We start from the raw sequence: 13,822 nt of genomic DNA on the forward strand, positions 1-13,822 counted from the left end.
TTAGCAACACACATTTTCTGTTCTTCTGCCACCCCACCATATCCCAGGAATAGGTTCCTGGCTTAGTCATCCTGCTCAGTAATGGTTGTTCTGCAGCTGTGGCCCGGACCTGGGCACAGGCAAAGAAGGGTCAAATCAAGGTGCAGGGAAGTACCCCAAGCACCTGAGAGGGTCTACAGTTGCCCTGTTGGGCCGTCTTCAACTATCCATGACCAATTGTCCAAGGACACTTGACTTTAACTAGTAAATAAAAGACACCAAGATCAACTAAGAGAAAATGGTGCAGAAATGGAAAGGTTTTTTCCCTTCTTTCTGAGCAAGAGATCCATAACTTCTTTTGAACTGGCCCCATAAATGATGTGGCAATCCCCAAATATAACTATGAATGGGCAAAAAGTAAACAAGTAAAGCAAAGGATATATGAGAAATAGAGGAATTAATGGGTATGGATCAGAGGAATAGGAAGATAATTAAGATTCAGATCTGGGGAGATAGCTCAGTCGGTAGAGTGCTTGCCTTGCAAGCACAAAGCCCTGGGTTCAATCCCCAGCACCGCAAAAAAAAAAAAGGATTCAGAGACTAACTGGTTGAATTCCATATTGTTAAAAATAAATCAGACACATTCTTTTTAAAAATTATTTATTTATGATTAGAAAGCAATATACACCATAAATTCAGATCTGCTTAAACAATAACAATGAGAATGGACATTTACCTTCAAGGCAGCAGCTTGGCTCAGGGGTGTTAGAAAGTAAAACTATCTAGAAAAATCACAAATTACCATCACCCATTCCAATTCCCGGTACTATCTCTTCTGGGTTGTAATTCGGAATCTCACATTTCTCCAGGCATTTCCAATATCTCAAATCTGAGCATACAATTTAAGATCCATGATTTTAAGGGTATCCAAACACAATGCAGGTTAATACACAGTGAGAACATTATCTTTTTACCTCTCTGTTAGCTACCTCCAATTTTACCAAAGGATATCTTTTGTTTTCCAGCACTTTAGCCTGCCAGGGGATGACGTTGTCTAAACACATTTTCAATGTTTTCTTTTTAACAGTTAATATATTTCCAGGATGCAAGTCCATTTCTTTCTAAAAAGTTCCTATGACACCCATTGAAAAGTCAAAAGCAATGAACTAAAAGGGATTGCTATTTTGTTAGAGAAGAACGACACCCTTTGTATCGAAGTGGGGAATTACAGACTGTGGTCACCCTCTGCACAGTGTCTCTTTGTCAAGTAATACATGCTGAAAAAAAAATAATACAGATGGGAAAATATTGTGCACTGTCAGATCTTGGAAACAGCCAAAGGATTTTTCCTCACCAATGTCTTGTCGATGACTTTCACATTCTGGCACCCTGAAAAAAATAATGCATACATTTAATATGGAATGAATGCAATAATAATCAGGCAGGTAATCGTTTTCCCAAGGAATGTAAAACTTGACAAATGTAAGGTTTATGATTCAAGGTAGGCTTGCCAAATCTTATGTGGCATGAGACCATTTTTATTACCTAAACAGTCCTTAACACAAAATGACTGGCACATATTTTTATTAACACAAAGAGTGTATTCTTTCTGCCACATTTAATAGAGAGCCAGTGGCTGAAAGCTCTCTTTTAGGATATGTCTGTACCAAATTAAAATGCAAAGTGAGGATTCATGGGATGGCCTTCTTCTTGGGCAGGCTCTGTCTGACAGGCTCAAGACAGTAGTGAGTAGACAGTTTATCTCAGGAGTTCTATCTATGTGGGCAATCTGGATCATTTCTTTGGGTCACAAAAAATGAATCCCTCTTTACCTTTAAAACTGGGGTAGTTGATGATTTATTCAAGGTCATTCTTTGCAGCGAGAGGTCCATTCTGTGCCAGATTCGTAATAGTCACTAATAATAATGGCATTTATTTATCCATTCTTTCATCAAATATTTATTATTTATGTGCCAACTACTTCAGTAGCCATTGAAATACTACAGTGAAGGCAACCAAGAACCCTGCTTAACACTTCTTATGTCTGAGAGGGCATGTAAATTATACAAAAAATTATATATAGAAGGTGATAGATGCTAAAGAAAAGCAACCAAAGAAGAACACTGGGAAAGAAAACTGGAAGTTGAAGGGATGGAGAATGGATTGTTATTCTAAATAGAGCAGTCAAGATGGGCCTTTTTGAAAAAAAGGATGATTTTTATGTGAAAGTTTGAAGTACCTGAGGAAGTTATTCATAGATATATCTGAGGCAAATCATTCAGGAGAAGGGAACAGACAATGCAAAATTCCTAGGCCAAAACATGCCTGATACATTCAAACCACAACAGGGGGGCAAGTGTGGTCCAGGTGGAATAAGCAAGGGAGACTGTAGAGGAAGCTGGGATCCCAAAGGGAACAGGCTTCACATCCCATAAGGCCTTGTCAACATGGAAAGGACTTCGGCATCTGCTCTGAGAAGCCAAGAGCTCCTGCAGGGTTCTCATCAGAATATTAATGTGATTGGAACTAAATGATCTGAATTTGAAGTGATCATTCAGCTGCTATGATCAAAACAGAACATCAGAAGGGAGGTCAGATAGAGAGGCAGACCAGCAATATCCACAGGAAGAGAGACAATGATGGCTCTGGCAGTGGAGGTGATGAGTGAAGGCAGATCCTGGTTATATTCTGAAGATAGAGCCCTATGGATGTGAGGGCATGAGAACAGAATGAAGACTCAGGAATGACCCACGAGTTTTGACGTGAGCAACTTAAAATGTGGTGCTACCGTTGGGTCTTAAATATCCCCCAAAGGTTCATGTGTTAAAGGCTTGGTCTCCAGCATGTGGTGCTATTGAGGAGGCAGTGAAAGGAAGTTAGATCATTTAGGGCATATCTTCAAAAGGAATATCAAGACCCCTGCTCCTTCCAATCTCTCTCTCTCTCTCTCTCTCTCTCTCTCTCTCTCTCTCTCTCTCTCTCTCTCTCTCTCTCTCTTTTTCTCTCTCTCTCTCTGCTTCCCAGCTTCCATGAGGTGAAGAGGTTACCTCCCAAGGTGTTTCCACCATATGTTGTTTTTTACCACAGACTCAAAGCAATGGGATCAAGCAACCTTGGATTTACAGCTCTCAAACCATGAGCCCAGATAAATCTTTCCTCCTTGTAAGTTTTTTATCTCAGGTGTTTTGTCACAGCAACAGAAAACTGACTAACACATAAGGTATGAGACTGAGACTAGAGAGACTACAGGTGGAACAGATCTAATGGCGACTTAATTTTGAGCAGGTAGAGTTTGACCTGCCACTTGGATAGGCAACAGGAAGGGTGGACAGGTCAGTGAGATTTATGTATTCTTATGTTTTGAAATGAGAAAGAGCATGAGGTAGCACCTACCCCACAAAGTATACCTAGTAAAACTATCAGAGATAGAATCTAATTGTACACTGAAGAATTCTTCAGTTCAGAGTGTTCTGCACTGGAACTGAAAATAGAAAGTCAACTTCAAATTTAATGTGCACCGAATGATTCCATTTTCTTCCTGCTCAAATCGACTTCTCTCCAGCAAGGAGTCTGACTTAAAGACCACAGAAGAAAAGAAAATTGTCGATGAGAATGAGCACCTTACCACTCAGAGCCATGGCTAACCGAAATTCTTCCTTTAGTATCTCAAGGACATCTTGGACTCCTTTCTCCCCCTACACAAGTAAAAGATACAGAACTTTCGGGTAAATCAGTTGCACTGGTTTCACTAACTGAAAAAAAAAAAAGCAAATTTGAAGTTGAATAGCTTACTTTTCTTTAAAAGTCCACTTATATCACTATCTATTCATCTTGCCTTATATATTTATGTCTTTGTTTAATTACCTGGAAGGCCAAGCCCCATATGATGGGTCTCCCCACAAACACAGCCTTGGCACCCAGGGCCAGAGCTTTCAGAACATCAGTGCCTTTCCTGACGCCCCCATCCAGGAAGACTTCCACCTTCCCCTCTACAGCCTCTACAATCTCTGGCAGAACATCAATCTGTGGAGAGAGAAGGTCAATAATGTCACACTGTTAATGTTGAAATTTTATTCAATTCCACTTCTGAGGACCACCAACCCACCCAACTAAGACTTAGAGAGAAAGAAGCTAAGTAGGTTTGGATGAGCAATAAAGTTATTTGAATAGAAAGAAGTACAAATGTTAGTAACTGAAACAAGCAAAGAAAAATGAGCAAATTTGAAATTGAGTAGCTTATTTTTCTTTAAAAGTCCAATGTTGGTTTGTTTTTCTGCTCCTGATATTCAAATTCAAGGGTTCTGATCAAAAAATTTATAAACATAATTTTGAAGCAATTTGATCTTTTATATAAGCTTTTCTTTTTTAAAAAAAAAAATTGAATTGACAGGTACAGTGGCACATACCTGTAATCCAGGAACCTGGAGGACTGAGACAGGAAGATTGAAGTTTGAGGTCAGTCTCAGCAACTTAGCCAGGCCCTCAGCAACTTAGTGAGACCCTATCTCAAAATAAAAAATAAAAAGGACTGGGGTTGTAGCTCAGTGATAAAGTGTTCCTGGGTTCATTCAATCCCCAGTACAAAAAAAAAAAAAAAAAAAAAGTATCTTGTTGACAAATTATTACAAATCAAATGAAATTCACACTCAGATGATAGTGCAAGCAGTGATGTATAAAAATGCAAATTGGCAAGCAATGAAAAATTTAGTCTTGATTTCCTTGTCTAACATGTTTTGCATTTAGAAACATAAAAAACCTTCTGTGAAAATATTTTCCTTGTTTTTAGAGGAATAAAAACCACATGCAACTTGAAAATCCCTGTCTTGGTTGACAATTGATGATAGGCTCAGATTAGCACTAGAGAATGCAAAATCTTCATAGAGATTGATCTGGTGGGTTATATTTTTCTCCCTTATCCTCATACCTCTCAGAATCTACTTCCTTTCCAGGCAACTTCATTTTCTCCTACTAAAAGAAACAGAATGCACTTGCCCACTCCTTGACTTTGGCCTTGGCCATCCCACCTACTCTGGCCAATTACATGTGAGCAGAGATGGCAAAGGGCCATTTCTGGGCATAGGCTTAAGTAACCTCAAGCATTTTGACTCACTCTTGTACCTTGGCCATTTGTCCTAAGAAGAGCACCCCCTAGGTGATATTCCCCACTTAGCTTTGAACCCAGGAGAACATATTCAGGAAGCAAAGCTATCCGAACCAAGCCAAGCTGGACCTGAAACTTGGATCACAGCCAGCTACCAGGCCTAGATCCATAAATCCCTGTTAACACAAAGCTTCAAGGAAATAAATGACTGTAAATGTAAATCGCTAAGTAAGGGATCTTTTATAGCATCGTGTGACAGTATCTAACTGATACAATTAGCTAATATGATAAGGATCTTTGCTTTTGAAAATTGAAACATTCCTATAGGTGAAAATCTAAAATTATTCACATTCATCCCCAACTGTTGACATCTAAAATGAAGCCCAGACTCCATTTAAAATACATGCTGTAGAAGCTACCAGACACTCAAGTGTATATTTTCCAGAAATAATTGTGCTGAAATCACTAAAAGCCTTCCCTACTTCTCCCCTAAAATTTTAAGGCTAAACTCAAGTAGATTTTTATGTAAAAGGATGAAAACCAAACACGGCTACAGAGTTGGAGGAAGCGGAGGCAACACTTGGCATATGGCCCTTAAATGTTTGGCAGGTAATGTGATTTTCCCCTTTTCCTTTGGTTTTGCTGCCTTGCCAAACATGCTTTGGATCCATTTACATACGTCTCCTTACCTATACATAGTCCTCCTTTTACATTAAGCAAGTTACATCAACATATAAATGCTACAATTTCCAGGCCATGATGCAAGCCATAATTAAGCATATTTCCCCATTTGAAACCAGAACCAAAGAAAAATATTAGCTAGCTTGGGTTCAATACACATTTTCAAAGTCACACAAATCAAGTCTGTTTAGGTTATTTCCAATGCCTACCATGGCCTAAAAGTAAACTAATAAAGGTACTTAAAATGTGAATCCTGGGTTACAAAACAGAGCCTACATTTGTCTTCATGTGTCTATGGACAAGAATGTTCTGACCATTGCTGAGCATCTCCATTCTCCCTTTTTCCTTTCAGTTGCTGCAGTTGTATGAGATATAGACTATACAAAATAATTCTAATCAGGACAGGTTGAATAAATAAATATAGTAGACAAACCCATTATTTCAAGTCCCTGTTTAAATATCCTTCTTTTTGGTTCACATTCCTATAGCATCCTTTGTTATTCTTCTGACTTCTAATATCCATCGCTATTCTTTCAACTTCTAACACTTTAGCAAAGCAGTTGAACATAAGCAAAATCAAATAAAACAAGACCTGATGCAATTAAAAGCAAAGGAGACCAAGTGCAAGTCAATGCCCAAAAATCCTCCCTTGATTCTTTACCTGACCCTAGCCATCACACTTTACTGGGCAGATCTGGGGTTCCTACTAAGCACACTTAGAAAAGTACTGATCCACAAGGTTTGGCTTATTGTTTGCAAAATGCAAAATTGGTAGCCATGATTTCCCTCTCTGTCTTCATTTCTTGCAGGATTACCATGCAAGGGTGCAGGAGCAGGGAGATCTGAACTGACCTGCTCTCACCAATAGAAGATGAGAAAAGTTGGCATTCAGTTCTAAAGCTCCATCTCAAGAGAACTCATTTGTTCTAAGCCTAGGTCTTTAATCTGCCACCTCCTGAGAATAAGCCCACTAGAGTGCTGGAAGATGTGGCAAGCAGAGCCATCCCTACTGAGCTCATCCTACACCAGCCTGTCCTAATAGACTCCACAACTGACCACAGACATAGATGAGTCAGCCCAGACAGAAACAGAACTCTACTCCCCAGAAGATCTCAGTCCAAATTGCCAACCCACAAAATTGTGCAATGAATAAATGGCTATTGTTTTTTAGCCAGTAAATTTCAGAATGGTTTGTTACACAGCAGAAGCCAACTGATGATGTCAAGTGTTACTCAAGGATGAAATTACATGGACCTTTTTGTATTTTAATTTTATTTATTTTTTTGTGCTTCTATACTAGACAAGTGCCCTACCACTGAGCTATACTTCCAGCCCCATGGACCCCACTATAAAAGAAAAATATAAAATTTCAAATCTCACCGAATATGCCCAATAACTCAATTTAAAAGACACCAACTTAACAACCCAAATACTTATTCTGTGAAAATGATTTGCAAGTGACAATTTTCAGTGGAAGAATGTCATGTTTGTAAATTTGAGAGAATTTGGATCCAGTTAGCATTAAAACAAAATGAAAATGAAAAAGAAATGCTCTCAGGATTCAAACATACTAGACAATCTATCTTTAGACCCACATTTGAGATTTTAGAAAACAATCTGATTCAATCATAGTATTCTCAAATGGCTTCGAGGCCAAGCTGGGCCACATTATTACTATGATGATAAAGATCTTAAAGCAAACTATTTTTTTAAATCTTTTACTTTTTTCATTGATTCTTTTTAGTTATACATTACAGTAGAATCCATTTTGACATAATTATTCAAAGTCTCTTATTTTAATTCAGTCCCCAGTACATCTCCTTCCCCTTTTCTCCCCCTACCCTCTGCTCCTTTTTATTGATCTTTCTGCCATTTACCTATAGTCATTTTTTAATTAATTTCCTGTAGATATACACAATGGTGAGATTTGCTGTGGTATATTCATTTGTGTACATAGGAAAGTTATGTCAGATTCATTCCACTCTTTTTTATTTTTATTCATTTATTTTTTAATCCTTTTGGGTATAGCAGAGATCTGGAAGCAATTCTCATAAGCAAAGTGTTAAGATGAACTGAAGTTAAATTCCTAGCCTAGGACTCCTAGTGATAAGTATTTCTTCATCCAAAGGAACCCTGTGATTGTTACTCAGCCACACAGTAGAACAGGCTCAGGAATAAAAGTAGCCTATTTCTCCATCTCTCATCCCAAAGGATTGGCAAGACAAAGAGTTAATTAAGCCCAAGACTCCCATTTCAGTGTTCCTCCCATGTCGTCATGCTACTCCTCTTCTGACTTATGATGTAATCCAATCTCCTGGACAATGAACGCTTGTGCTCATCTGTTGAAAAGCTCGACACCACAGCCTCCTTCAAGGCTCTTTGCCACTCAACCTCAAAATCCACACAGTGAGGGAAAACCCCAATTTGCCATAAATGGAGTCCTCTCTCACATTTCTCTCATCATCATGGGCCTTAAATTTACTCTAAATTAGGAGGCAAAGCTCAAGCAAGTATCTCGTCTCATGCGCACAGCATGCGAAGGGAGGGTCATTGTTTTTTTAAAAACAGTCTCAGAGACCACAACTCAAAAAGCCCTTTAGATAAGTTTCCATATCCCCTCAGCCAGAGGAAAATAAACCACACCATTTAGATATTTTTCCCCTTATGATCTAGTTAGATTTGATTTCAGTAGATTTATATTTTATTTTTAGAAAACAAACTTAATTTGGCCCGCACACTGAGTCTATGTCTTCATTTATGCCTTACTTGTGTAAGGCATAAATCTGAGAAAAAGCCTTGAGCTCTGACCAACTTCTCCACCCTGCTCAGAGGAGGGCTTCCCTTTCCACCTCTATTTACCTGCAGGCAATATTTAATATCACCTAAAAAGATGTGTCTCTATGAGTAGCGTTGACTTGGAAAAGGCTGAACACTTCCAGGTTTAGGATTCTAAATCTTGGTATAATCCTGCAGTGTACAGACTTGGTTGGCTGCAATCACTAGTGCTGTAGGAAGAGCCAAGAGTGCCATAAGCACACCCAACAATCCCCTGCTCACATCTACTCTGCCCTTCGTCTCTCATGACTCATCTATGGATGTAGCAAAATTGACCTGCTTGTTCAATTATTTCTTCTACTCTATTTTCAATTGTTTTTTGCATCTTTTTTTAATTTTTTTTTAATTTTTTACAGACTGCATTTTGATTCATCGTACACAAATGAGATACATCCTTTGTTTCTATGGTTGTGCACAATGTAGATTCATACCATTCGTGTAATCGTACATGTACATAGGGTAATGTTGTCTGTCTCAGTCCACCATTTTTCAGTTATTTAAATAAATTCCACTGGCCAATCCCAATTATAGCCATTAGTGTAAGAACTATGACTGAATGATCTAATAAAAGAGAGGACAAGGTATGTGCTGATTCAGTGTAGAGAAATGTCGTGGTCTAAAAGACCATCTACATAATTTAGTAAACATTTTTTAAAATTTTTGCTATATGATACTAGTTTGTTTTGCCTATGATAAATCAAATTATAATACAGTACAGTTCAGAGGCAACAAAAAATTATCTAATTAATGTCTAACTTCAAATGATAAGGAAACCTGAATTCAGAGCAGAAGTCCCCTCAGCAGTTCAGGTTCTTCTTTTCTCTTTCATTGGCTATGATATGTATTAAGGTCACCTAATTGTTATTCATGCCAAAATCGAATTTATAAGACTCACTGCTACTAAACCAAGTCTCTTCTGTTGTATATCTGATGATTCATGGTATTCAAGAAACTCCTCCTCTGTCTATCCAGGCAGGCATATTTCTCAGGACTCCCTCATTCCCACCAGACACTGCAAATAGAATGGACTACTTGATATTCTGCAAGTGTATTCCATTCCACAGTAAAGCTTACAGTTCCAAAGATGGAGGTTCACCTAAGGACAGGGCAGAGCTGAAAGATACTTGCACCAGGATTGCCTCATCTACAGGAATCTTAGCAAACTCCATGCAAGTGGATGGCATATAAGGAACAACTTTTTAACACCCTGTTCAGAATTTCTGATCTCCATTCTGGATCCTGGATCCATGAAATCTATCCCAAGATATCTATCTGTTTCATGGTTTAGATATGAGGTGTCTTCCAAAAGCTCATGTGTTAGAAAATGCAAGAAAATTTGGAGGTGAAATGATCAGGTTATGAGTGCCTTAACATAATCAGAACATTTACTTAGTTGAATGGATTAACTGGGTGGTAACCGAAGCAGGCAGAGTGTGGTTGGAATAGGTAGATCACTGGGGTGTGCCTTTGGGGTTTATATTTTGTTCTAGTGTGCAAGAGCTCTTCCTGCTTTCTGTTGTCATGTCCTGAGCTGATGTTCTCTGACATACTCTTCCTCCATTATGTTCTGACTCACCTCAGGTGGAGAGAAATAGAGTTGGCTATCTGTGGACTGAGACCTTTGGAACCATGAGCCCCCAAATAAATTTTTTATTTTTCTAACTATTCTTCTCGGGTTTTTTTGGTCACCATGGTAAAAAAAAAGTTGACTAAAACAGTCTCCATGATTTTTGATCCAGTTCTCATTCCCCAATCTTTGATCCCAAAATCTGCACTAAAGTTGATTGTTGGTATCCTTGGCTTTGGGTCTCCTAGGGGCTAACTGTTCTTTGTTATAGATCGAATTCATTACCACAACTTACAGGTCAGTTTAGTTCATTTTTATATCTAGATTCTAGACTCTGATTTGTCTAGATTCACAATGAAATCTCCTGGATAGTTTTCAAAAGTACTGGTGCCTATGTGCCTCCCCTTGACATGATATTCTGATGAATGGATCTGCAGGGCAGCCTGGATATCATGATTATCAAAGTTCTCCAGGTGATAAAAATGTACAACCAAGACAGTTCACAGCTCCACAGCATAGCCTGTTTGCTACTGATTTCTGCTCACCTGGGCCATAGGATGTCTATACCCTTTCCCCTACTCCTTACTTTATTTCTGCAGCTTTTCAACTCCCACTTCTAGGGGCTGCAGATGGAGCTTGGTGGTACAGTGCTTGCCTACCATACACCAGGCCCTGGGTTCAAGCCCCAGCACCACAAAAATCATAAACAAATTTTTAAAATTCCATTCCCAGCTCCACAGAAAATTCCATCATACCCCTCTTGTCACAATTGAATCCATGATCTCAAACCAAAGTTTTTTATAATTCCCACAATTATCTATTAGTTGATGTTTTTTGGACTCTCATTGCTTAATATTTAATCCCTTTTATTATACCTACTGAAGTGCCTATGTTTACAAGAACAACCCCTGCTCACAAATGCCTTATTACTTAACAAAGACTTATAAATTTATAAGTAAATATACTGGACTGATTAAAAATACTCCTATTAGTTGATTTAAGTAGTTCCATGCCACTGAAAATCTGCAATCTCACATAGTCTCACATGGTTCACCTTGTGTGATGACAAAAACTTGCACACAGAATAAGCAGACACAGAGAGAGTCAAAACTGAGATGGAGTGGTGGGGTTATAGCTCAGTACACTTGCCTAGCACATGTGAGGCACTAGGTTCTATTCTCAGCACCACATAAAAATAAATAAATAAAACAAAGGTATTGTGTCCACCTACAACTAAGAAAAAAAAATTTTTAAATGATATGGAAATGGAAACCAAAACAAAATCTCAGCACTTGTAGAAACTCACGGTAGCTGGCACTCCATCAAGTTGTCGAGCACCATGATTGGACACCAAGATCCCATCCAGACCATGCTCAACTGCCTTCCTGGCATCATCACCTGGAAAAAGCAAAACAGCCATCCTATGGAAACTAGGATTTAACAGGTTTGGGTTTAGAGGCTGCAGCATCCCAGTCTTTTTATCCATTTATGATGAAAATTCAGTATATCCTCAAGTTCTTCAGAATTTCCAGTTATTCTATCTAACCCACTTCAGTCATCTTATTTTCCCCTAGAGGCAACTGCCTAGAGCCCTCTACCTTCTTGCTGTATTCTGTTCTTGTAATTTTGAGACCCTGTTATCTATCTTTATCCTCTATGATTGCTCCTATTCTATTAGGATTGAATATCTTGTAGTCTGCTGTATGCCCTCATTCAGTCCATGTTTTCTTTTGTTTGTGGTACATTCCTTAGCAATCACCTAAAAAGGGTTCTATGAGAAGTAAACTAAACCAGCCCTTGAATATCTTCACTTGCATCTGAAGGATAATTGGGCTAGGTATCACACTCTAGCTTGAGAAATCATTTTCCCCAGCACCTTTCAGACATCACTTCATTGTGTTCTAGTACCCACACCTGACCTGAAGATGGATGCCAGTCTGACTTGCATTCCTCTGTAAGTAAACTGTTTTATATAAATGTCTCTTCATTCCATTTATATGACATTTCATAAAGAAGGGGATAAGGTAAAATTGTTTTCTCAGTCCAATAAGTTTTGTCACCAGTATTCAGAAATTGTCTGCCTAGCAATTTCTTCCTGCCTCTTTCTATGTCTTTCTATGTAAAATCCCTACTAATCAGACAGCAGGTATTTTAAAGAGGTCCTCATGTATCTCATTCATTGAATCACATTTTTTAAAATTTATCTTATTGTTGCTTTACATTTTGGAAAATGCAATTGACTATTATTGAACCATTCAATCATTCCATTTTTAATTTCTAAAGTCACATTTTTAATCTAGAGCTCTTTTTTATACTTTAATTTTCCTTTGTAAAAACTGACAAGTTGTGGTTTTAATCATTGGGAGTTTTTTTTTTTTTTTTCCTAATTTCATTTTCATAGCTAACTCTTCTTATATGGCTGTAATGTATTTTCGACTTTTCTGAGTCCATCATTTCTTTTTCTTATTTTACCTCTTTTCTCCAGGATCAGATTTTCTATACTTTTATCATGGTCTTTTATGTTTTTGGTGTTTCTGAGACCTGTCTTGTAATGCAAAGTTTTCCATTTACATTAGGGAACAAAGATTGAGGAGCTGGTATAGGATTCCTGGGATGTTTGATAAATCAATTCTTCCCTGCTAGGAGTGGAAATTCCTTCTTGGAGCTTCACATGGGAAAGGGTAAGAAAAGTCAACTAAGAGGCTGTTGGGCCATGAGCTCCTCAAGTGTCAGACTGAAGACATCACCATGTCATATTGTAAGTGCCACACAGCTATGTGTAGCCCAACCATTTATTCATTTATTGGGAAAGGGTCATGCTATTTCTTACTGAGAGGTGAATAGCCGCCCACTGTTACAGGAGATTGGTGGAAGTGAACAGGATTGCCGGCTGATACCGTAGCTTCATCAGCTTCAGCCAGTCCCCTGGCTTTCCGTCTCTACTTCTCTTCTTCTGTGACACTTGCAGACAACAGCCTTTCCTGCATTCCATTACATAATTTTCCCTGTCTCCTCTACATTCCCAGAAAGCCTAACTTGAGCTATAGTTTTCTATTTTCATTCTATCAAAATTCTTCCTTTTTTTTCATAAATGTCTTGAAAAATTTTGGCTATTTGTGTTCTTCATCTCTTTTGCTTTGCTGTCATTGATTTACATCTATCAATGGCAAGTGAGGTCTTATGTTTGATTAGAAGGTGCCTATGTATTTAGTCCTTCATTTTCAATCAGAAACCCAATGCACTATCATTTAAAATGTATTTTAAAAAATGGTTCTCTAATGGTATGGCCTTAATGCACTGCTGTCCAATTGAATTCACTGTGAAAATGAAATTATTCTTCATCTGTTCATTTCTATGTAATAAACACCTGCCACATACAGTCACTGAGTAATTGAAATGTGGCAGTGTGACTAAGGAACTAGAATTTAACATTAATTTAATTATAATTAACTTAAATAACCTCATGTGCCTAGTGACTACTATACTGGACAACTGATGTTTACATGACCTCACCTGTCCTAATAATGAGACACAGTAGGGCATTTATTTAAAAGTCTAGATATAGTCATAAATAACACTAACAAGCAATGTAAAATTATGTTCTGAAAGATGTATGCATGATACCAAATAGAAAAGTTAAATATTAAAAAAAAAACCCA

At 38.0% G+C, this 13,822-nt stretch overlaps 1 protein-coding gene across 1 annotated transcript in view; it reads right to left on the bottom strand.

The window, feature by feature from the left end:
• Window positions 1-629: 629 nt before the first annotated feature.
• Window positions 630-13,822, bottom strand: part of Hao1 (hydroxyacid oxidase 1) — a 54,866-nt gene continuing 41,673 nt past the window's right edge. The window contains exons 5-8 of the mRNA XM_047540691.1: window positions 11,470-11,561; window positions 3,844-4,002; window positions 3,605-3,674; window positions 630-1,368 (exon numbers count right to left, since the gene is read on the bottom strand). Coding sequence (XP_047396647.1) covers window positions 1,298-1,368; window positions 3,605-3,674; window positions 3,844-4,002; window positions 11,470-11,561 — 392 coding nt within the window. The 3' untranslated portion in view covers window positions 630-1,297. The remainder of the gene's footprint in view (window positions 1,369-3,604; window positions 3,675-3,843; window positions 4,003-11,469; window positions 11,562-13,822) is intronic.

This window comes from Sciurus carolinensis, chromosome 2 (genome assembly GCF_902686445.1).
Source record: "Sciurus carolinensis chromosome 2, mSciCar1.2, whole genome shotgun sequence".
Classification (NCBI taxonomy): Eukaryota; Metazoa; Chordata; class Mammalia; order Rodentia; family Sciuridae; genus Sciurus; species Sciurus carolinensis.